Genomic DNA, 26,054 nt, shown 5'->3' on the forward strand with positions numbered 1-26,054 from the left:
CGCAGATCAGCTTGCATGCTGACAATAAAGCTAATTATAGTTAAAATGTCCTGAATTGATAATGGCACAAACATTTTGATTAAATTACTTATTTGCAATAAGGTGTAATGAAGTAATGGATGTCTAAGGAGGTTGAGCGTAAAGCCCCATTATTTCCTACTCAATCCAATTACAGATACAGAGCAGCTTGTTGTGCCGCAGTGCCGGGAGATACTGATATCAGCATGTTTGGAGACTGATGTGTTGTGTGGCTGTCATTTCATCAGAGAGACACTTGGGTAGCTTAAGGGATAGTCCACCCAAAAATGAAAATTCTGTCATTATTAAGTCAACAAATCTGTATGCATTTCTTTCTTCAAAAAAAGATAATTTTGAAGAATGTTGGTTTCGGTTCTACTGACTTCCATTGTATTTTTTGTCCGTATTATGGAAGTCAGTGGGAATTAAAACTGTTTGGTTACTAACATTCTTCAGAATATCTTCTCTTATGTTCCGCTGAACAAAGAAGGTCATATTGGTTTGGAACGACATGAGGGTGTTTACCTAAAAAATGAAACTGATCCCATAATTTATTCACCCTCAAGCCATCCTAGGTGTATATGACTTTTCTTCTTTCTGCCGAACACAATCAGAGTTTTATTAAAAAATATCCTTGCTCTTCCAAACTTTATAATGGGAGTGAATTGTATCTCGTTTTTTGAAGCCCAAAAAAGCTCATCCATCCATCATAAAAGTAATCCATACGGCTCCAGACAGTTGATAAAGGCCTTCTGAAGCGAAGCGATGCGTTTTTGTAAGAAAAATATCCATAGTTATAACTTTATGAATTATAATCATGGGCTTCCGATAACTGCCGTATGCGAGTCAAGTTCCGGCGGGAGAGTGACCTCTGACCGGTTATGCTATAATTACACTCCCATTATAAAGTTTGGAAGAGCCAGGATATTTTTTAATATGACTCAGATTGTGTTTGGCTGAAAGAAGAAAGTCATTTACACCTAGGATGGCTTGAGGGTGAATAAATTATGGGATCATTTTTAGTTTTTGGGTGAACTAACCCTTAAAGGTATAGCGGAGGATCTTTCCAAATTTTAGATAAGACCCGCCCTCTCCACTTTTTGAAAAGTTTGATTGATTCACCAGAATGATTGACAATTAGGAGGACCAATAGTTTAGACTACCCACCAGGAAGTAAAACATCCTCCGCTATACCTTTAAGGTAACATTGTTTTTGACAGACCTAAAAAAATACATAGAATTATTTTTTTTAAATGATAACATTAAATGTCTTTACTGTCACTTTTGAGCAATTTAATGCATCCTTGCTGAATAAAAGTAGTCAATTATAAAAAATAAAAAAATCATACTGGCCCCAAACTTTTAAATGGTAGTGAATGTATTTGAATGTGTTGTTTGTGTGCGCAGGTCAGAATCATCTAGCGGCACTGCTGCCATGAAGCAGTGGTCAGACAATCCCGAGGCGTCCCAGCAGGTGCCTCTGCAGTCTCAGGAGGGGTCCTACGAGCAAGGGCACAGGCGAAGCAATAGCTCCGAGACGTTACTCGACCGGCACGCCTCTGCGCTGGAGGAGGGAGGTCAAAGGTTAGGCATGCCTGTTCGAAACGGCCCGTACAAGAGCTCAGAAGCAATCATGGACACAACTTTAAAACAGGCACAGCGGAGCAGCCCCGAACGGCAGGTAAACGGACACAGCGAACTGGCCCGCGTTCGCTCGGCTGTGGGAGGTCGAGGAACGAACGGAGGTGGCGGTTACAATGAGATCCTCATAGATTATGTGTGGGGGAAACAGCAGAAGATGCAAGCTCAGCAAAGACTGCAGGTCCAAAATAGCGCAAAAACCCGGCCGTGGCCCGAAGGTCCCAATGCTCCACCACCTCCCTACAGGAACGGCTTCCCCCAATCGCAGCAGCTTATCCTGGGCAACGGCCCTCCGGCCTACAGCCCGCTAATGCTGAGAGGGAAACCCGGCGAGCCTCGGAGGGTCAAAGTGACGCGCACCAAATCCTGCGGGCCGTTCGTTCCCTCACAGCAGCACCAGCAAGAGTCTATCCTGCTCTCTGCCTACACTGAAACCAACACCGCCAATGGCACCGCCGTTAATGCACTGCATAACCAGCACATAGACCACCCTCACAGACCACCACACTACCCAACCGAGTCGTCCGCACCCACGACCCCCGACGACCCCACACGCAGCCTGCACAAGGCCTTGGCGCTGGAGGGCTTGAGAGACTGGTATCTGAGGAACGCGCTGGGACAGGCGCCCAGTGGAGGGAAGGGCAAAGATGGGACGCAGACTCAACGCAGGCGTACCACGTCCTCTCTGCACACCTCACAACCCCATCCACCCCTAAAACACCAGCCACAGTCCTTTCAAACGGACACATCCTATCCACAGATGCCTCAGTCGGCCACGTTTCATGGCCACCCTCTACACGGCAGGTAATTGCAGACTGAATTACAATCTACATTCATATGATACATGAACCATCAGTCAAGAAACCCTTGTTTTCGAAAAGGTAAATATATATATTAGGCATCATGACTTTTACAGCATTTATTTATCTTAATGTTCTTTTCTGCATTTACTAATGCATTTTCACAAAGTTGTTGACTGTATTTTTATTATAGGAGTTAAACAATAGTATACTTTTTTACATTAACATTTTAAATATTTTACAGTTTTTTATGCTTTTGAAAAAAGTCTCTTATGCTCGCCAAGGCTGCATTTATTTGATTAAAAATTAAATAAAAACAGTAATATTGTGAAATATTATTACAAATTAAAATATCTGTTTTCTATTTTGATATATTTTAAAATGTAATTTATTCCTGTGATGCAAAGCTGAATTTTCAGCATCATTACTCCAGTCTTCAGTGTCACATGATCATTTTCACATTTCAAGCTGTACAAATTAACAGTTAGTTCAATTGAATGAATTATAGTATTTTTTCATTATAGTATTTTTTGAATTAACATTCAAATGTTCATATTTATTATGGTACCATTCAAAGGTTTAGGATTTTTTAAATGTTTTTGAAAGAAGTCTTTTATGCTCATCAAGGCCAGACAGTAAAATGGTAAGAAATATGACAAATGGTAAAATATTATTACACTTTAACATTTTCTATTTGAATATATTTAAAAATGTAATTTAATCCTGTGCAGGAAAGTTCAAAAGAACAGCATTTTTGAAAGATTAAAATCTTTACTGTCGCTTTTGATCAATTTAATGCATCCTTGCTGAATGAAATATATTTTTTTAAAACAACCCAAACAAACATAATTTATCAACCCCAAATTGTTGAACAGTAGTGTATATATTTTAATATTATATTTTATATACATTTTAAATATTTCCTTTTCTTAGTTTATCATACCTCATTGATTTTGTCGTCTCTTCTTTCTTCTTCCCTATAGGTCGATGGAGCTTTCATTGTACCAAGATACCCTTTCATCTACAATGCAGGAGATGACACTTAAAGAGACCAGTAATGACAGACCCACGCCAGGCACGCTGGTCTGACACGCAAACAAACATCTCCCCCACACACACTCATGCAAACACAAAGAGACTACAGCAAACACCAGCTTACCTGTGTATGGAATGGCAGACTGAGAGAATGCCATAGTGGACTTTTAAAGAGACTTTTTGCTTCCTTTCAGCGGTTAGAATTAAATAATTCTGACAGAAATCAGCCTATCATCCTTGTAATACTAATATATGCTAAGCTACCACTGACATGGGACAAACACATGTACTAAAGACCGTTTTCAGCATGAGATCAAGCTGTCGTCTAGTTTCACATCATTTCTGGGTTCCTGTAGACTTCAGTAGTTTAGTCAAATTTCCCTTTTAATCAGCAAAAGGTTAGTCAGAGAAAAAAGACAAAATGTCACCATATTTCTATTAGTAAACAACAATGTGAGTTAATTCTATCACACTATTTCCAGCCTTGGTTTAGATTAGTCACTATAAAACAAGTTTTTGTTCGCTGGTGAGACCTTCCAAAAGTAGTACTGGACATTTGAGGCCCTTTGAAAAAAATCAGGATCTTGTTTTATGAAAACATTTCTATGCAAATTACAATCAGGAAGACTGTGCTTAGACTAAATTCATACCTTTTTTTGTCATTTTGAGTAACAATTTTAAAATGTGCAGGAGAAAAAAACAAACCAAATCTTAAACTTTGATGGACTGTTAAAGAGTCAGTGACTCTGTATTTCATGAAATTTATAATTCTGTTAGTATCTTTATTACTAATGTAAAAGAGTATACATGTTGTGCTCATTCAGGATGATGACATTTAATGGGATTGTTCACCCAACAATGAAAATTGTCGTTTACTCTCCCTCAAGTTGTTCCAAACCTGTATGAGTTTATTTGTTCTGTTGAACACAAAAGAAGAATGTTGGTAACCAAACAATTGCCAGTCCCTATTGACTTCCATAGCATGAAAAAATACTAGTCAATGGGGACCAGAAACTGTTTGGTAACCAACATTCTCCCAAAAATCTTCATACTTACATACTTCATACAGGTTTAGAACAGCTTGAGTGTGAGTAAAATTTCTTTTTTGGGTGAACTACTGTATGCCTTTAAGAATGGCACAGGTCGCTGTGCGGCTCAAACAACAAATTTATCTGTATCACATGTATTTATGATGGTTTATATTTCCTCAGGCTGTAATTACCAGTATTACTATATACAATCACATCAAATTTGCAGGAAGAATTAAGTCAAATTAACATTTGATGTATTAAAAAATTGCATTTCTTCAGAAATGAAGCAAGAATGAAAGAGTGAATCTCATGAAACCTGTCAAGAACACATTTCACTCCAAAATCAAAAGAACAATTATGTTTTAAAGCAACTCTTTTAGGTCCATTAAGATAAGCATTATGACATTATTTTCTTTGACAATAAAGCACAAACCCAATTCTCATTACTGTAATAGTCATGGATTTAAGGATCATCATAGTATTTTATTGCGCTGGATTTATGCTGATTTAAAAAAGGATCCTTTCTGGACAGGATGAATTTTAATTACAGTAATGAAAATTTAATGGGAGTGATCATTGAGAATAATGAGAAACATCCGGATGCATTAGTAATGAGAATGTGGGAGGGAAACGTGCTTAATGTTCATGAAAATGTCACACACAAAAAAACATAGGTCTTAAAAATAGAGTTCCTTTTCTTTAGAGACAATATTATTTTTAAAAATATATTGATATTGGGGTGAAATATGACTGTTTCCATGAGACTCTCCCTAATACTATCAGGTTTTTTATAACAACGACCACTAGGAGGAGCCCCGTGATCTGTTTTCATGGGTTCTGGATCCATTCAAATCACCAGCACCCACTGCAGAAGCATGCAAAGCAGAGTCCTGCCAGGTGCAGTGCTTGTCGCAAGAATCACCAGCTTCTTGTGTACAGCGCCTTAATTGCAATTGTCCATTGTTTTTCCTATCGGATTGACTGCAGATGTCAATATTTACTGTATCTCTCAGTAATTAGATTGCATGAAATGAAAAGGATTAATTAACCAAATCGGGACTCCGCAATTGAGCCAAGAAATTGGCAAGAATTTTCCAGCACCCTCCTTTAGAATTTATTTGATGAATTGTGATACTCAGAATGTGGCATTGCCTACTAATGCCAGGATGCCAACCTTGGACCATTGTGCCTAGCAAATGCGGCGGAGAAGACTTTACTAAGCTCAATGTAACAAATGTGTATTTCTCATAGCCAGTTTGAATAAAGAATTCGGCTCCTGCTTATAAACTACCACCAGATTTTATTCTCTCTTTAGGAATGAAAAAAAAAAAAAAAACACACAAAATAAACACTAAAACAGGCATTTGGATTGCTGGCTAATCCATTCAAATAGATGTAGTCTGCTATAGTGTTAGTGCTCCCTTCTGGAAAAACAAAACAACAAACCTTGATGTACCAATGCATGCGGGTATCTGTTCTTCTTTATTCCCTCTATTGTTTTTCGGTTCATTGTATTATCATTGACAGCATTATGTAGGCCTAGGCTAGGTCTTGAAAAGCTTCTTCATGTCAGATGCCTTCACCTGAATATCTCTGTAGAATATAAAGCTGAGAGTTGAACTATACTGAAGCAATGGAAACTCTTGACACCAAATGCTGCCTCAGGACTACACTGAAAGCTGCTGTCCATTTCAAATCAACACCACTCATGCATGGAAGTGTCACTAATAGAAACTTATCTTTTCTTTTCACTAAAAACAGACTTTAACACAAGTGACCAGTGGGAAGATCGCCGAATGTTTATGATGCTTGTAAAACCTTGCTGAGGACATTTAAGGTCATCTATGTCAAATGTTTGTATCGTTTTGAAAGAAATATGATTATTTCTGTTGATAACATAGAAGCTATAAGATAATGATCTAAAGGATGAAGAATATGAAGGATAACAGCCTTTTATTTTTGATTAAAGACTTGATAAACTGATTACACTAAAGGCAAATAAAACCAATGAAGTTTATGATATCTGTTTCGCTTCATCATGGTACCAAATGCTAAGACTTTATAAAGATGTTCCCTCCATGTTTCTATTGGAGATTGTATTTTCCCTGCTCCAATTTTAAAAATCCTTATCGAATTCCTCTTTAATCGCTATTTTCCTGATCACGTGTTATATCACTTTTGGAAGAAACTTCTCCAGACTGTATATAATTTGTTGTTTTCCCCTTGGTTTTCAACATTTTCTATCTCTATAAAAAAAAAAAACATCGAATTAAAAAACCAAGAATGTACAAAGTTTGTTTTTAATAAAGTGTTTTTTGGTCAGATGCAGTAATCTGTGTTTTTCAAACAGCCTGTATACTAACTGATTGATAGGCCTATAACTAATGAAAGAAATTAAGTTTTAATTCTTATCAACAACTAAACCACATGACTAAGTAGGCTATTGCCATGTTATAATATTAATTAATGATGTAATAATATCACAGTTTAATTTTAAAGATGGTGATTGTGGTATTTTTATTACAGTTGTACAGTTTTTGATTGACAGACAGACAGACATATAGATAGACATATAGATAGATAGATAGATAGATAGATAGATAGATAGATAGACTACTACAAAGACAATATACTGTATCTTGCAGCAGTAAAACTAACAGCGCAATAATCTGGAAGTACGCCAGTGAGTGATTATGAAAACAACAGTCGTTTGTGACTTTTGTATTGTGTGGCGTGAGTACACACGAGTTTACTCCACCCATCGGCGCATTTCACTGAGATTCAACTGATCCTGAGTCCCGGTGAGGTTGATGGATTTACGCCTGCCCTCAAACACACACCGGTGGCTTTTATTCTGCATTCGGACCGTTGGATGAGTTAAATAACAGGGACCGCGTGTGCTCACCACGATTATGGCCTGTCTTATTTCAGATCTGCAGTGAAAATGACCTTTACGTGGATGATCAAAACAGACGGGAAGTTGAAGTAAAGTGAATATTAGCCAGAAGCGCTAGCAGCGCAACTTAAACGACACTTATTTGACATTTACATGCTGTTTGATTCAATATAGCGGATATGTAAACGTGTAAATAGTGTTTATAGTCAACTTACTGTGTTGTGTTTTTGTGTCGCACCGCTGTTGCTTTTAGTACACTGAGTTTATTAGCTTGTCTTGCTAGCTGTCATTTGAACTACCTCTGAAGTCAGGACATGTTGTTTGCCAGATAATTTTACCACTTTAAGTATATTCCCATTCTTACTCGCAAAATATTTACATTTAACTTAATTTTTTTTTATCCTGTAAGCAACATTTCCCAAAGAAGTTCCTCAGTGGAGATGTCAGTCATGACATTTAAGTAGCCTATGTTTCTTCTAAAAACTCCTTAGCTTATACAAATATAGATTCAAATGAGACAATTATTGACATACAGTAAGAGTAGTCTATAAAGTTTATTGACATTCATGTGTGTTGCATATCTCAGATCGCTTGTTAGAATGAGAAATATTTGAGTTTATCTTCTCACTCAAATAGGAGTAAGATTGCAGGGTCTTAAGAACATAATTATGCTTTAGCCTATGTTGTATGATAATCTATCAAAATTGTCAATAAAAAAAAGAAAAGAAGAATAGAATTACGCACAAGTTTCCACTTTTCTCCATTTAATTTAATTTCTGTCTCCGAAACTATTGAGATTTCCAATAGAACTTGTTAGTTTGACATGCTGTCAATTTGCTGAAATCACATTTATATTAGTTTACATGAATAGATATCCATATAGCTGTGTACGTTCGCAGCCCGCCTTTCAATAACCTTCATTTTTAATGGTCTCAGTATTGATAAGCTACAAGCAAAATGTCTGTGTACTCAAAGCTTCCCTCCCAGCTGAAAAACCCCCTCGTGAAAAAGACCATTCTCCTTCTTGTTGCGCTTTATGGGGCGAAGAAACTTTCCCCTTATGTATATGGCAGGCTGAAAGGAAGAACTAGTAAACAGGTCAAAGGTACTGACCTGGTTACCTCCAATGGAGAACCTCAAGAAGTGGAAGCCGCAAGGAAAAAGAAAAGCTCCCCGGCCGTGAACCGTGAATTCTTCGAGAGGTTGATTCGTCTGTTGAAAATCCTCTTTCCTCGGCTTTTCTGCAAAGAACTTGGACTGCTCGGTTTCCACTCTCTAGCCCTCATTTCACGCACCTTTCTCTCCATCTATGTAGCCAGTTTGGATGGGAAAATAGTGAAAACCATTGTGAAGAAAGACCCCAGGGCGTTTGTGGTGGAGTTAACCAAGTGGCTGCTCATCGCCATTCCGGCCACGTTTGTGAACAGTGCCATCCGTTACCTGGAGGGTCAGCTCACCCTTGCCTTCCGCACCCGGCTGGTCACCCATGCCTACATGCTGTATTTCAACGATCAGACATACTACCGTGTCAGCAACATGGACGGCCGGTTGGCAAACCCTGATCAGTCCTTGACTGAAGATGTGGTGATGTTTGCTGCCTCTGTGGCTCATCTGTACTCTAACCTGACCAAACCAATCCTCGATGTAGTGATGACCTGTTACACGCTCATTAATATAGGTGAGTCGAAAGGTGCCAACACCACTTGGCCCTCCGCCATAGCTGGCATCGTGGTGGCACTCACTGCCAAGGTTCTGAGAATGTTCTCCCCACGCTTTGGTAAACTTGTGGCCGAGGAAGCCAGGAGGAAAGGCGACCTTAGATACATGCATTCTCGCATCATCGCCAATTCAGAGGAGATTGCCTTCTATGGAGGACATAAGGTAAGAAAATATTCTCTTGGGTTGGTTTTCTGTCATCATTTGCTCACTCTCATGTGTTTCCAAACTGAATGACTTTTTTTCCGAGGAATGCAAATGGAGATGTATGAATGGAGCATGTTCACACTGTTCTTTTTCATAGCATGAAGACAAACAGTGGCCAGCAGCAATCGAGCTCCAGAAAGATCCACAAAGTGAAGTTGTTCAGTGAATAACTTTCAATCTGCTCCTCACACAAAGCAATCTCGTAATAAGATTTGAAATATTGCACGAGACATATGGACTGTTTTTGTTATGACAAGGATTTTAAAACTTTTTAAAAGGGGGCCACAATAAAACAAATGATGTATTTTTAATGTATTTTTGTAAAAAAAAATTGTGTGTGGCTCTGTCAATGTTAATGTTAGCTTAAGATATTAACTAAATATGTTTAAATTAATGTATATATATTTTTTTTAACACATTTAACAAATGTGATATTATTGCCTTAATATAATGATATATTATATTTTTATATTAATATAATTGGCTTGCATACCAGGGTTTTCATAGAGCACTTTTTCTTTTATAGAACAACATTTATTGTAAAAAGTGCAATACAATTTTAATCACTTCTTTTGACTTTTGATATTGTACATTGTCCATATAAAAGCTAATTATTTTAATTTGTAAATACATATACACTACCGTTCAAAAGTTTAGGGTTTGGTTTTTGAAAGAAATTAATACTTTTATTCATCAAGGATGCTTAAATTGATCAAAAGTGACAGAAAACACATTTATAATGTTCCAAAATGTCAATTTAAAATCAATTCTGTTCGAACTATCTATTCATCAAAAGAATCCTCAAAAAAGTATCACGGTTTCCACAAAAATATTAAGCTGCACAACTGTTTGATAATAGATTATTTAATGATAAGAAATGTGTTCTTGAGCAGCAAATCCACGTGTTAAGAATGATTTCTGAAGGATCATGTGACACTGAACACTGGAGTAATGATGCTGAAAATTCAGCTTTACCAATACAGGAATAAATTACATTTCAAAATAGAAAACAGTTATTTTAAATTATAATAATGTTTCCAAATATTAAAATATACTGTAATAGACGTCTTTTAAAGACATTAAAAAATCATACTGACCCCAAACGTTGGTGTCTTCATGTTTTAGGTAATATAAGATTCTTAAAACTTAATTTTTTTTTTGTTCTGTGGAAGAAAAGGTCTTTCAGGTTTGAGATGTAATGAGGGTGAGTATTAAATGATGACAGCACTTTCATTTATGGGTGAACTATCCCTTTAAGACTTATAAAACAAGTATTTGAGGTCATTTTGTGCCTGTGTCTCAATGACAAAGCAAATGTCCCAGCTAAACAAACAGTGCCCCATGCTTGCAATTGGAAATGTTCCTGAACTTCACAGTCATACGGCCAGAGAAAGTGTTCATAGAGAGAGGTCATGTGGCCTGAATACAAAGAAGGCCCTGGAATTAGGGCAAAAGTCTGTATGCTCCACTTTGACCCCAGACTCTCACTCACGCACCCTCCACTTAACCTTCATGATGGTTTTAATGTGCTCTGATTTTCCGCTTAAAAATACATGTTTCTTATTCGTACTAACAGTAACAAATGATGAAATGTCATCATGAATCTGAAAGCCTGATTGGACACTTTATAATTGGAAACCAGCTTAATGTTATCTTGTTGCCTGTGTATCTGTGTGTATACATGTCTGCGTGTGTGTGTGCGTGCCTGCGTGTCTGCCCTGCGCAGATCGAGATGTTTCAGCTGCAGCGGAGCTACACGGCGCTGTCCGAGCAGATTAACCTGATCCTGTTCAAGAGGCTGTGGTATGTCATGCTGGAACAGTTCCTGATGAAATATCTCTGGAGCGCATCAGGCCTGGTCATGGTCGCTGTGCCCATCATCACTGCCACCGGATACTCGAAATATGGTATGGATTAAATTATGATGATTATCTGTAGTTCCTGTTCTCCTCTCTGCGTCTGTGGCTCCAGACTTTTTGGCTCTGTGATTGTTTCAGTCCAAAACTTCCTTGAGCATGTGTTGATATGTAAATTCATTCAAAAGTTTGGTTTGGTAAGGTTAGTTACTGAATGTTTCTGAAAGAAGTCTTTTATGCTCACCAAGGTTGCATTTATTTGATCAGAAATACAGTAAAAACAGTAATATTGCAAAATATTATTACAATTTTAAACAACAGATTTGTATTTTAATCGATTTTAAAATTTAATTTATTCCTGTGATGCAAAGCTGAATTTTCAGCATCATTACTCCAGTTTTCAGTGTCACATGATCCTTCAGAAATCATTCTGATATTCTGATTTGCTGCTCAAGAAACATTTCTGATTATTATCAATGTTGAAAACAGTTGTGCTGCTGAATATATTTGTATACCATGATCCATCTTTTTTAAGGATTCTTTGATAAATAGACATTCAAAAGAACAGCAATTTTAAACAGAAAACTTTTGTAACATTATAAACATCTTTACTGTCACTTTGGGCAATTTAATGTGTCTAAGTATTAATTTCTTTCAATTTTTTTACTGACCCCAAACTGCTGTGTGTTAAGACTTAAAACTTATGTTAATGTCCTCTCCACAGAACCTCAAAACAAGGTCCCTAAAATGTGATAGACATGTTTGCTCCTCTCACCCCTATTGTATTTTATATGTTTCTCATTCAGATTCAGAGGCTGTGAAACAGGCAGCCCTGGTGATGAAGGAGGAGGACTTGGTGAGTGATCGCACACAGGCTTTCACAACGGCCCGGAACCTTCTGAACGCTGCAGCTGACGCTGTGGAGAGGATCATGGTCTCCTACAAAGAGGTGAGATGCATTTCTCATCTTCCAGTAGGCACTTTTACACTGCAAAAAAAAATAGGATTTTCTTACTTAGTATTTTTGTCTTGTTTCCAGTCCAAATATCAAAAAATTCTTAAATCAAGATGCATTTACTAGATGCGTAAAATGCCTTTAGATATTATGTCTTGTTTTCTGGGGGGAAAAATGAAATGAGTTTTTGCTTAAAACAAGCTAAATTATCTGCCAATAGGGTAAGGAAAATAATCTTGGTTTCCATTTGAATTAAGATTATTTTTCTTATCCCATTGGCTGATAATTTTGCTTGTTTTGAGCAAAAACTCACTTCATTTTTTTATTTTTTTTACCCAGAAAACAAGACATAATAATACCTTATGGCATTTTACTACTTTAGTGAATCTTGATTTAAGAATTTTTTGTTATTTGGACTGGAAACAAGACAAAAATACTGAGTAAGAAAAGCATTTTTTGCAGTGTACATCAAGATAAAAAGTGAAGAAAAAAAGTTCCTTTTTGCAAAAGAACAAGCTAAGCAGAAACTATAAATATGCACTTCGATATGAACAAAAACTAAACCGAATTACTAAGAAAATGACTTAATCTGTCTTATTTTAATGTGCCCCTAAAATGCCCCTTTAACGTGCCCAAAATTTGATTCAAATTATGCAAATGCTATTTAACTGTTTCTAATTTTGTTTTGGAGGTCTGATACAATAGGTTTACATTCATCCAAGGTCAAAAACACCTTAATTTTCTCACAATATACATTGCAGCATCACCTCTTTTCTCACAGTGTCTGAAATGGTTCGATCAAGTATTTGGTCTCTCTAAACCCCTCCTTTCTGAGAGCCTACTCTGCTCTGATTGGTCAGATGGCCCAGTCTGTGGCTTACAGAGTGTGTCGGAAACCAAACAGCCATTACCATTTCTTAATTTCATCTTTGGAGGCTTCCTCAGCACTTGTATACACTGTGACATGAACAGTAATGATGATGTCGGTTTTACCCGAGTCCTCATCGTTTGGAAGCGCATGCAAAGTGGATTTGCTTCCGCAGCCCAGAAAACAGCATCTTCTTGAAAATCTGTAAATCTGAAATCTACAATATAAAACCAGTGTGCATCAATTGATCTTCTATCATCTTTCGTCATGTGAATGTAGCAAACTTAAACATTGAGCATCCAGCTCCAAATAAATAATTCTCTGCCATTTTCAGACTAGTTATTTCAGTCAAAGGTGTTGCCTATATAGGGTTTCATGTGTGAAAGTTGCTAAAAAAAAAATTTCCATCATCCCATCACAGGTCACAGAACTGGCTGGATATACCGCTCGTGTGTATGAGATGTTCGAGGTGTTTGAGGAAGTGCGTGTCGGGGTGTACCGCCGTTCGGCCACAGAGGTGAAGCCAGAAGAGACAGGAGCAGCTCAGGTGGTGACGCATGGCATGAGAGTGGAGGGACCGCTGCAGATAAGAGGTTTGATCAACTTTAGTCGCATATCTTTAAGTTGTTTATTATGTAACATTATAGCCATTTTCGGAATAGCATACAATCTAAAAAATATTAAACAGTATGTACTGTATGTGCTCGACTTGACCCCATTTATGGTTTGGCAAATGAACTGAAAGCAATGTAAACTATGATTTTGATTTGATCTCTTGTTCATTATTTGATTGGGCTTTCAAAAGTGAACACATTTTCTCTGAAAATTGGATTCAAATGCAAAATAACCCTTTTTTATATTTTATTTTATATTGAGGTCATGTCACAACCGTATAGGATACTACGGTTTACACAGTTACAGTTGCATCCTTTATTAATGTACACTACTGTTGAAAAGTTTGGGATCAGTAGGATTTTGTTTTAAATATTTTAATCAAATAAATGCAGTCTTGATGAGCATAAGAGACTTCTTTCAAAAACGTAAAAAAAAAATATTACCGACCCCAAACTTTTCAACGGTGGTCTATATGAAGTATGTACTGAGCACTACGTCGTGATTGGTGCGTTTATATTCCATGCTGAACATAGTCGTTTACATTAAGTCTTGTTTGTGTGCGTTTGTTTAGGTCAGGTGATTGATGTGGAACATGGTATCAAATGTGAAAACCTGCCAATAATAACTCCTACAGGGGATGTGGTGGTTTCCAGCCTGAACATCCAGGTAAATCTTATAACCTCCTTTAGTCATTTTAATACATAATCGAATTTTACCAGTGCAAAATTAGCATGCGTATGTTGTAAGGATTGCATACTTGTTACAACCAACTTAGTTTCCCGCTAAGGAGACTGTATATTCAATTATTTCTTACTCTATGCTGCAATATCTTGTGCTCATGCAGAGTAAATGAGTCCGTTGTCTGATGCAACATGCATGATTTATGTGCATGTGAAGTGTGAATATGTCAATGAGGCTGTTATCTGTTCTTATTTCTCTGGCCCAGTTCTGTGAGCACTTCACTGATAATACAGCATTGCTAATCAGTGTCTGACCTTTGACAGTTTAAAGTGGGTTTAGGTGGATATTATAATGAGACCCCCATAGAGAATTTGTATGCATTTTGATCATTCACTCTTACTGTCAGTTTTGCTTGCATTAGCTTATCTTTATGGAAGATTTGAATTAGTTTTCCCCGTCTGTGCTCTGGTGACAGATATAGTCAGTTATTCTGTACAGCTCAAAACACAATTTATCAGGACTTAAAGGCGTAAAGTTTAAAGCTAGCAAGATAAGTTCTGCAAAATATGTTCCAGTCTTGCAGATTTTCATTTGATAAGTTCTCAGCACCGCTGTTTATTATGCACATGTTTTAGATAACACCTGCAGAGCTGATATGTCGATAGTTGTCTGACAACATGGATATGTGTGGGTGTTTTTTTAACATCAAGCTTTTTGGTTAATATTTAAGGGAAATGTATACAAGGTGCTTTAACTGGTCTCATTTTCTTACCATTTTTAAAGCATCTTTTAGCTTTTTTTTTTGCAGTTTTGTAGACCTCTGGATTTAAATTTCCTGTGGACAAAATACAAATATTCCATGCTCCATTAATATGAAGAAATATGCATAAAATCCATGTATTATAATTATACAAGAATTATAAAAAGCTGTTTAAAGTCATTTTAGATGCATTGCATGGCAGTTCAGGAACACACATACAAAACAATGTCTTTTAGTACATCATTCCAAAATGAAGGATTATTTTTGCAAATATTAATGATAAATTGGGTCTGATTCTTTTTATGTGTAAAATATATGTATATAATATTTATACACACACACACACACACACACACACACACACACACACATATATATATATATATATAAAACACACACAAACATATTTTTACACTATTATTTGAATTTTTAAATTTTCAAATCAAATTTTTGTTTTATTAGAATTCTATATAATTTCTATAGAATATAGAATTTGTCTATAATTTCTGGATTCGTCAATGTTAGTGATATAGCAACATCAATTTCATAATGAGGGATTGTGAATCCGGGGGGAAATTTTGCATGAAATTTCTGAGCCCATTCAGTATACTGAATTATTAGTGTATGGCAATCATTGTTTAATTGACTATTACAGTGGGAATTATTTCATTAAATGAGTCTTAGATGCACTAGTTATGAATGCAGTTCATGCTTTATGCACCAGAATTCTTTAAAACCTATTTTTTGACTATAGATTGAGTATCTGCTCTCTTATGATTAATTCATGTTTCCTACCAAATTCTGAGAAATGGGTCATGGGTACCACAGTGTGACCCCCCTCTGGTCCGCCCCGGACAATGTGCTGATTATATTACGGTCGCGTGTTGGTGTGCTCTTAGGGTTTCCACGACAGCGCCTCGATTTGCAGGGGCGGCATGGTGCTAATACCCTCTCATGGCCATGATGTCGCAGTCATGCGGTGTGCTCATGACACAATTCACGTTACCCACAATGCTTTCTCAGCCAAAACCAGACCGCCTACTGCAAGCCAAGAGGAAGAAACACAGTAGACAATGATGTGATAGATGAAACCTCTCACAGAGACCAGATATAATGTGATGTTGCTTTGAGGTTGTTACATTTTTGGATGAACTCAACTGTTCCTTTAAGATTAAATCCGGTTAAATCTGCACTTCACTTCCAGACACCCGTCAAAATAGGCTGAAGTCACTCGAACAGCTCGTCTCTATACTTAGAAATATCATTAACACCGCTTCCAGATGTTTTGAACCCAGATGATTCACTTTGGTTTGGTGTTGTGTTGAAGGTCTTTTAATAGTAATTGACGCTCTAGCTGGATGCCGCGCTGGTATATTTATGTGTGTCTGGTGAATGGAGGGCTTTAACATAATGACAGGGTGCAGAGAGGGAGCGATCTGTTTTTCTCGGTATGTTGTGTTGTAGAGAGAGCCTTTGAAAACCATCAAGCGTTTTCCATCACAGTTGCTCCTTTTAACCCTGTGGCTTTGCTGAATTTGTAAACACATTTAGCTGTTTCCCGTGGTTTGTCCCTCTGTGCATCTCCCCCTCTCTCTCTCTGTGGGGGTGTTCTGGGATCTGCTGCATGTATGTTTGTGTGTCTTTTTTAACATGTTGGGGGATGTTGGGTCTTTCTCTCCAGGTTGAAGAAGGCATGCATCTGCTGATCACGGGCCCCAACGGTTGTGGAAAAAGCTCTCTGTTCAGAATCCTGAGCGGCCTCTGGCCCGTCTACAGTGGAGTGCTCTACAAGCCTTCACCCGAGCACATGTTTTACATACCTCAAAGGTACTACAGCTACACACAGACTACACGAGGTGACCTGAAAAATGCATTAAAATATGTACTTCACTCGTGATGGGAAGTTACAGCATATGCTTTTGACTAAGTAGTAGGTAGGACTAGGGTTTTTCATATAAGGGTGTGTTCACACTTGGCATGTTTGGTTCAAATAAAACAAACCCTTGTGCGATTGCTCTGTTAGTGCGGTTCATTTAAATAAGTGTGAACACTACCATCTGAATCCTGGTGCGCATCAAACAAGTAGACCAAGACTGCTGAAAAGATGGGTCTCGGTCTGCTTCCAAATGAACTCTGGTACAGTTAGACTGAAATGTAAACGCAACACGGACCAAAGACATGTAAACGAACCAAAAACGGGACATGATGTCACAAGATGCGACCCTAAAAAGGACAGAATGCTCAAACATACCTGTTTTTTTCTTGTAATAGTCGCGATGTTGCCCATCACAGTTCTGTACAGGCATCAGAACCGCGTCTCCTCGCTGCAGAACTTCGTTTGTGTGTGTGATGGAGGAATTCCTGCTGCTGTTTTGACTCCTTTACACATTTATAAGCTCTTCATCAGTTCTCAGCTGGTCAAAATACCATCATATGTAGGCTATACACATACAGTGAGCGCATTAAGCCCAGCACCAACATTGTTTTGGATGTTCGGTAGTTTCGAAATATACGTAATAAAAGCCAACCAATCAGTTTGTGAATGTATCTATGCCTTTAGGTGCGGTGTTGAAAATGCCAATGTGAACGCTAAGCGGACCAGGACTAAATGTTTGGGGTTTTTTTTGGTCCAGACCAAGCGAACCGAACTAAAAGTGTGAACACACCCTAAAATGATATGTAAATTGAAGCAACGTTTGATGATTTTAATGCATTTTCAAGTTGCCATTAAGTTGAGCAATCCAACTTTCTCTCATGTCTGATGACTATTTAGTTAGTTTTACTATGTTTTAATGCTCTAATTTAAATTTAGGTAGCAAAATTTCAGTGATTCAATTCAAAACTCTGATTCAATGATTTCTGTAATCACTCAATGTAGACAATATAATACATAATTTCATTATATAAAACCAATATCAATGTTGTGGTTATTTTTATGTGTATCATTTTATATATTTATATATAATACATGAAATTATTATTTATTTTTCCTGTGTTCACTTGGTGAAAAAAAAAAAGTACCTTCATTCGTTTTTTTATTACTATTTTCATTGTTGTTCTTCAAGGATGTAACCAAAATAATAATTCTATAATAATCAAAAGTCCAATAATTTTATAATTCTAAAAATCCCAATTAGGGGGATATAATTTAAAAATGTAATAATAATTTGACAACTAGCCATTTTGGAGCAACTACGTAAATATAGCGAGATATGTTGCATATCATCAACAGTTGTTTCACCTAGCTTTAGTTGCAAAAGAGTATGTCAGTATTGGGAGACACTGCAAATCTCATAAAATTGTGTGCTGATACTACAGACCTCTTTGTCATGTGAGAGTTAAAGGTGCTCAAAGCGATGTCGCGCGTTTTTTAGGCTGAAATTTTTTTTGTCACATACAGCAAACATCGCCTCACTATCCGCTAGTTGCCTGTCCCCTGAACACACTGTAAAAAACGCGGTCTCAATAGACAGCCCAGGGTCCACAAACGGCAACAAAAACAAACTGGCCCAGCCTGGACCACGAAACATAACAAACAGTGTTCCAGCCAATAACCGACAAGAAGGATCTGGGGGTGGGGGTTGGGTGGTTAGTGCGTGTGCACATGAAGGGGTGTGTGTTGAGGCTGGAGGAGAGAGAAGCATGAAGAGGGAAGTTAGCTAGAGGAGAGATGTCCTAGACAACAACAACAACCAATGTTAGAATTATATTCTCTTGAAATTTGATATGGCCGACGCACGACCAAAGAGACGACGTTCCGATGAACAAATAGCAAAGAAGAGGGAAAAGGAGAAGGAACGCGCAAAGTCCCGAATTCATGACTGTTTCAGGAAGCACGGAAGGGAGGGGACGGGATGAGGAGGAGGGAGGGTCGAGCTAGCCTCCGTTTTGTTTGACAATACTTCGAACGTCAACAAGAAGTGATCGCTTAGAGCACCTTTAACATCTGACTAAATTCATTACCTTTTAAATGAATTACTCCACTTTTGGGTTCACACATACAACCAATATAGCAGCTTCAGCCTTGGATATATTTTTAAATAAAACATTTGTAAAATTTGCCAAAAAGCTTGACTACTCAGTTCAAAACCAATATGCCATCCAAACACCTTTAACATACTGTTTGTCATTGTACTCTGATTTTAGACTAAATCTAATCTAGCATACAGAATATTATGTTAATGCCAGTAGTGTAGAAATTGTGATTTGTAGAAGGCTGATGATTCCTCTTTGTGCAGGTTCAGGGCCCAGTACTGAGACTCAGTCTGCTGGATTTTTGTTTAAGAATTAAGATCAATTAGGAGGCAGAGACGTGGGTGTGCGTGCATGTGTTTATTTCCATTTCCCACGCCGTGCCAGGTTAATTAGTGCTGATGAGCGTGCTGATTAAAACGAGGAGCACAATCCAAAAGCAGTCAGCACATATGGTGCTCCTGTGACTGCGTTACATGTCGGCTTCATTACAAACCCAACAGGAGCGCAGCATCGCGTCGCGTTCATGATCACACAACGGGATGTGTCCGACATCATTTAAAACCTGCAGCTGTTTGTCATTTGGCCTGCTTGCAGTTCACTGAACATCTATATTAGAACTGTTAATGAGAAAAAAGATTTGATAAGACTTTGTTCTCCTTTTTATAGGATGTGCCTAATGCTCAATTGATTTTTGAGTAGGCTACATTTTGAAACACTTCACCCATTTTGCCTTCGTTTTATGAAAATTATTAATGCAGGATGTGAAACAGAGAATAGATGGATGGAAAGATCAAACAAGACACACACTGTGAAAATATCATTACATACACAGTGATAAATATAAATGTTATTCAGAAGTAATACCTTTTCATCAAATGAATCCGGCTATTTTATCCACTACAAACTCAAGTTTCATTACAACTCATCCATAACAAAAAGAACTAAATGATTAAATGGCAGGATCTATTATTGTTTTTTGTTTTTTTCAGGCCTTATATGTCGGTGGGAACGCTGAGAGATCAGGTCATCTATCCTCACTCTGTTCAGGATATGCACGAGAAGAGCGTTTCTGACCGGCAGCTGGAGGAAATCCTCAAAACTGTGAACCTCTGCTACATCCTGGAGAGAGAGGGAGGTGAGAGGATTTTACAGGCCAAAAGTGATTTTGGGATTAGGAAAATTGACATCTTCACCCTTTTTTCAAATATTATTATAAGCAGATTGCATGGTTGTGCTTGGAATCAATTGTTTTATTTGTGATAATGTAATGAAACATGCCAAATTGTGCGGATAAGATGTCAAACAAAGAAATTAGAATACGTGCTGCAAAAACAAGAGAGAACCACTGAAATATTAATAGCTGATTATGTTGTAGTCAATGTATGCTTTTTCCTGTGAGCTTTTAGTTTTTTCTGTGCCTTTTATTTTTGCATAGTAAAATAAAAACCTGTAGCTGTAGTTTTGCCAAAATAATGTCAGATCAGTGTTTTGTTCTTCCCTCAAATTTGAATCTAATATTTTCCTCATATTTTGATGGTTTAATCAAACTTATAGGGCCATTTAAAAACATAATATCACTTTTGGCCAATACTATATTTGTTACAAAATAATTCTATTTAAAAAAAACGCTGTTCTTTTGAATCAGCATTTTTATTTCAATATTGGTAATGATAAGAAATTTGTTGAGCACCAAATCAGCATATTTGAATGATGTCATGTGACACTGAAGACTGGAGTAATGATGCTGATAGTTCAGTTTTGAATCGCAGAAATAAAATACATTTGAAAATATATTCAAATAGAAAACAGTTATTTTAAAATGTAATAATATTTCATAATATTACGGTTCTTACTATATTTTTAATCAAATAAATGCAAGTCTTGGTGAGCATAAGAGACTTATTTCAAAAATATTAAAAAAATATTATTCACCCTGAACTATTCATTGGTGGTCTGATATATGAATGTTTATTTTCATCAGTGTTGAAAGATAAAAGTAAGCACATTTACTGTACTGGATGTAAACTGTCGAACTAACAGATGCTTTAGATGAAATATTAATAAATATAATTAATAATGCATGTGTAAATGATTCAGTTATACTGAAGAAGCAAAACTGTATTGGTTGTAAACATATTTTATTATTAGTATTTAAACATGATGAAATATTGTCAGGTTGGGACGCGCTGAGCGACTGGAAGGATGTGTTGTCTGGAGGAGAGAAGCAGCGGATGGGCATGGCCAGGATGTTTTACCATAAGTACGTCACAGAACATATTTACATCGTGACACTCCAGATTCAATAATAGAGACTGATCCTTTCTACACATCTTTTCAAAAATCAGTTTGACGGACTTGTGAAATGTAGTTGGTAAACATTTGATCAAATATAACACACATTTATGCTCATTTTCAAATTATTTGAGGCAGACACATATCATTTTTTTTCACACTACACTTATTCCTGGACTAACATCTATTTAAGTCCAAGTTAAGAATCAGGAATATATTCCGGTAATGATCTTTCAGTTGCATTAGATAATTGTTAGAATGACTTCCTCTCTCTGAAAGAAAAAAGAACACTTTGAAGATGCTAAATTGTGGTACAGTACATGTAGGAAAGCTGCTCATGGTTTCATTTAAGCCACTGAAATGATAAATATTTAATTACTGAATGTTATTAGTGGTTAACTGGGTTCAGTTAGTGTTATTGGAATCTATACAGCTCACTTTGCATTTGAAGCAAGCAGCTGCTTTAGGGGAGATTATTGTTGAACCACTCAGATATTGTTTTATGGGAAAGAAAGAAAAAACCCAAGTCAGAATATAAAACATTAAACAATTAATCTGCCAACTAGTGCTTTTAAGTCTGTTTAAAAAGTCCCCAACAACTTGTGTGTTTAAAGCTGATAAATCTCTGGTTTATCTCTAACAGGCCTCAATATGCCCTCCTAGACGAGTGTACGAGTGCTGTGAGTATTGATGTGGAGGGCAAAATCTTTGAAGCTGCAAAGGATGCTGGGATTGCGCTTCTCTCTATTACACACCGTCCTTCTCTCTGGTGGGTTTTCAATCGTATGAAAATGAAGAGCGGTTCTTTTATTGCTTGTGGGAAAATAAGTATATTTATGTTAATTCAGGAACTAAGCATTGAATCATAAACACATAAGATTAAAGTGGTCATATGATGGAAAATAGGATTTTTCTTGCTCTTTTGATGTAGAATTTTGACGCACTGTGTAGACATACTCTATATTCACAACACAAAACTCCCTCCCCAGACTATCCAACAAAGCTGCAATAACGGGTTGTTAAAGGTGCTGAATGCCTAGCATAAAATCAGAAATGGGTGTCCTGAGAGAAAACACCTGTCTCTGTGATTGCACTAGGGGGAGAAAAAGAGGGGGGAAAAATTCAGGGAAGCAGCCCACGCTCTTTTAGTCAATCGGAAAACTAGCCACCTAATAATGCTCTCTGCCTATGAATCATGTCTTATTTTAGGTTTTGGAGAAAGGGTGTGTGGAAGTTAGCAAAATGATAGAATAATAGATTATCACATCCATGAGCACATCAACATAAGATCGCTTGAAGGAAATTAATACTTTTAATTAGTAAGGATGCATTACATCGATTAAAAGTGAAAGTAAAGACATTGATAATGTAACAAAAGATTTCTGTATCAAATGTTGTTCTTTTGAACTTTCTGTTCACCAAATAATCCTGAAAAAATGTATCATAGTTTCCACAAAAAATATGAAGCAGCACCACTGTTTTCATCACTGATAATAATCCGAAATGTTTCTTGAACAGCATATTAGAATGATTTCTGAAGGATCATGTGACACTGAAGACTGGAGGACTGATGCTGAAAATTCAGCTTTGATCACAGTGATAAATATTGAGCATGTTCACCCTGCGAATTATGCCAGTACCCTGATATGAGCTAATCATAACATTCATAACATATAGAGGTCATTTGCATTAGACTTCTTAAAAGTATGGTAGTATAAAAAGAATATTTGATTTCAAGGGTACGAGAGTGGGTGAAAAATGGTCATAAAAGCCTAAATTATGAAAAGAGGACTTTATAGAAAATAATTAATAACTATACTTTAGAAGTGTATAATACAGCAGCTTTATGCTCGTAATACTGTAAAACTTTCCTGGAATTTAGGATAAAAGCCCATGTGAAAACTTGTTTCATCCAGAGGTTTCTCTACCAGCATCTTTGCGTTACTTTAAATCCAAATTACACTCGTTAACCTGAACTTCCTCTGCTTACAGGAAGTACCACTCCCACCTGCTGCAGTTTGACGGCGAGGGCGGCTGGCGCTTTGAGAAGTTGGACGCCTCCACGCGCATTTCCCTGCAGGATGAGAAGCTCCGACTCGAGACCCAGCTCTCGGGAATTCCCAAGATGCAGCAGCGGCTGGTAGAGCTGTGCCGCATTCTGGGGGAGGACAGCAGCCTGCCGAACCCAGGGGAAGTGGAGGAGGAGGAGGAGGAGGAGGAGGACAGAGATGTAGTAGCAGGTGGAAAAGGGAAAGACCTTATGGAGTGATTTGAAGATAGATGAAGGATGTATTCGAGGCCAGGTGTGAGCGTGTGTGTGTGTTTTGTGTGCATATATCTACCCACACATGCTTTAGATGCATGCGTTGAGTTAACAATGTGTGTCTAATAGGGTTGGGAATAAAGAACTTAATCAGAACCAGTTCATTTAAAAAAAAAAGAAATAACACAACGGGAAACATTTTAAAGTTAGGCTGTGAATCTTTGGGTAGACAGCGAATCGATTTGATTCACGATTCATAGGTTTTCGATTCGAGAATTTTTGCACATTCTGAAAAATTCCATTCGAGAAGATTCACATTAAAATTCGATGCGATTAGATTAAATTTAAAAAATCATTTTCGATTAATAAAAGCCACTCAGACAGAAAATGATTAAAGTCCCCCTGCAGTCGATAATTGTATCCCTTAAAACTCATCTTTGATAATCAAAATGACATATTTAAACTTTTTTTTTCCTTAATGCCTTAAAATTGCTTGAGTGTAACTCTATTCCTTTGCTTAATTTAGTATATTTAGAATAATGAATATGCAAATTAGCCCCGCCTCCACTCAATCACAAGCGCTCAGACTTCCTCATCCACTCGGTCAGCTATAGTAAACGCTACACAATGGCAAGTGGAAATACTGGTTTAATTCAGCCATGTATGACAGAAGTAAAGAGTAAATTATGCAGGGTCGTATACAAGTCGATGGATCAGAATGGTAATGCGTTTTATGTAGAAAACACCTTAGAAACGCTTTAAACATCAAGGAAAGTCAGTGGAGAAAAGCCCTGCCCCGCATGCCGACTGGTTTGGTTGAGACGGTCTTTTTTAAGGAAAAAATACACTAAATTTGCACATTTTTTTTTACAATCATTATCCATTCTTTCTTACTCAAAGAATCATTTATACAACCATTTAGGAATCGGCATCAGATTCACATCTCTAGTATGGAGACAGGAAAAGCACAGTGAACACTTCTAAGCTTTTGTTAGCTGTACAAAGACAGTGTGGTTAGAGTGTGTGTGTTTGTTTATGTATGTGTGTGTGTGTGTGTGTGAAGGTAGCACTCGAGTCTGGGTGTGTTTTGGGGGGGGGGGGGGGGGGGGGGACAGCTGCCAACTCCACCAGGTGCGGTCGATGATGAAAGCACCTATGAAAGCTGTTCCTCATGCTCGTTATCGCTGTTCTCTGAAGAATTCTCTGGAAATCTGCGGGACCCAGGCGGCGTGTGTGTCTTTAGGGAAAAGGGTGACTGTCGAGTTTGGGCTCTGCTGTTTTGTATCAGTTCAGCGGTGGTATTGTCAAACTTCTAAGGAGTCGCCATGAATGCTGAAGCTCAAATCCGTGCCATGTTTTAATGCACAATCAAAAAGGGCGAATTTGTCCTCAGTATAGATGGGAAACGTCTTTGCTTTCATCCAGTTCTAATTCATATTTAGAAAGTGACCACAGTCTACATGCATATCAATACCAGGATTGATTATATGTACAGTATGCGTCATGTAACCTGTTTGCCGTAACTTAGGGTGTATTCACACCTGTCTTGTTTGCTTCGATTGAATAGAACGCAAGTTCGTTTCCCCTCTTGGTGCGGATCTTTTTGGCAGGTGTGAATACACCAATCGCACTCGGGTGCGGACCAAACAACCGTGCCGAGACCCAGCTGAAGATGTGGCTTCGGTCCGGTTCCAAACCAACTCTGGTATGGGTCGTATTTCTGTCCAATGAATGGATGACCTTAGCACACGTGTGGTTTTGTTTACAAATTTTGGTTCACTTGCAAAAAGTACAGTGTGAAAAGCAACCCACACCAAAAAAATAAATAAATCAACATTGTATTTGGTCCGGACCAAAGCAAGTGAACTAGTGGACTTTTCCTGGTGTGAATACACCCTTAAGCTGCATACATGTACAGAAGTGGCCAAAAGTGACATCCGGCCTAGGAAAATGGATATCTTCACCCTTTATTTAAACATTATAAAAAAATTGTTCAAGATTTTGCAAGCATATGGGTCAGTTGTGCTTGAAGTCAATTTTTTTTATATATGATAACGCAATGAAACATGCCAAATTGTGCAGACATTTTTATTTATTTTTGGCCAGACTGTCATACAAAGAAATGATGAACACATGAAAAAACAAGAGATCATTTTTTTCTCTCTTTTTTTACCTGTGAGCTTTTTGTTTTCCTATGCATTTTTTGTTGCTTTTTTGCCGAATACTTTTGTTAGACAATGCTTGTACGGTCATAAAAAAAATAAACATCCCCTCCGGACATCACCTTTGGCCACTTCTCTATATAGGAATATCCAAATATCATATAAACATCTGTTCTGTGATGATGTGCATGTAAATGTGGTCGATGAGAAATTTCTCATTTTAAAATGTAGCTTTTTTTCTTTTTCTTTAAACAATCAGCGAGAAGCACCTTACAAGGAGATT

At 37.4% G+C, this 26,054-nt stretch overlaps 2 protein-coding genes across 5 annotated transcripts in view; both read left to right on the forward strand.

Moving 5' to 3' along the window:
- ccdc120a (coiled-coil domain containing 120a) overlaps window positions 1–6,847 on the forward strand; it is a 58,783-nt gene extending 51,936 nt beyond the window's left edge. For 3 of the 4 annotated variants that reach the window (XM_082189152.1, XM_082189151.1, XM_082189153.1), the window contains exons 10-11: window positions 1,426–2,463; window positions 3,443–6,847. In XM_082189152.1, the coding sequence (XP_082045278.1) occupies window positions 1,426–2,463; window positions 3,443–3,548 (1,144 nt within the window). In that variant the 3' untranslated portion in view covers window positions 3,549–6,847. Of the gene's footprint in view, window positions 1–1,425; window positions 2,541–3,442 lie in introns of all 4 variants that reach the window. The other variant, XR_014211420.1, reaches the window with a different exon arrangement.
- A 413-nt stretch (window positions 6,848–7,260) lies between these two features.
- Window positions 7,261–26,054, forward strand: part of abcd1 (ATP-binding cassette, sub-family D (ALD), member 1) — a 19,646-nt gene continuing 852 nt past the window's right edge. Inside the window, exons 1-10 of the mRNA XM_082189145.1 lie at window positions 7,261–9,302; window positions 11,071–11,251; window positions 12,007–12,149; window positions 13,445–13,616; window positions 14,210–14,304; window positions 16,761–16,906; window positions 20,044–20,189; window positions 21,230–21,314; window positions 21,990–22,115; window positions 23,339–26,054. The exon at window positions 23,339–26,054 is cut by the window's right edge and continues 852 nt beyond it. Of these exons, the coding sequence (XP_082045271.1) occupies window positions 8,379–9,302; window positions 11,071–11,251; window positions 12,007–12,149; window positions 13,445–13,616; window positions 14,210–14,304; window positions 16,761–16,906; window positions 20,044–20,189; window positions 21,230–21,314; window positions 21,990–22,115; window positions 23,339–23,615 (2,295 nt within the window). The 5' untranslated portion in view covers window positions 7,261–8,378 and the 3' untranslated portion in view covers window positions 23,616–26,054. The remainder of the gene's footprint in view (window positions 9,303–11,070; window positions 11,252–12,006; window positions 12,150–13,444; window positions 13,617–14,209; window positions 14,305–16,760; window positions 16,907–20,043; window positions 20,190–21,229; window positions 21,315–21,989; window positions 22,116–23,338) is intronic.

Source organism: Leuciscus leuciscus (genome assembly GCF_965113295.1).
Source record: "Leuciscus leuciscus genome assembly, chromosome: 13".
Lineage (NCBI taxonomy): Eukaryota > Metazoa > Chordata > Actinopteri > Cypriniformes > Leuciscidae > Leuciscus > Leuciscus leuciscus.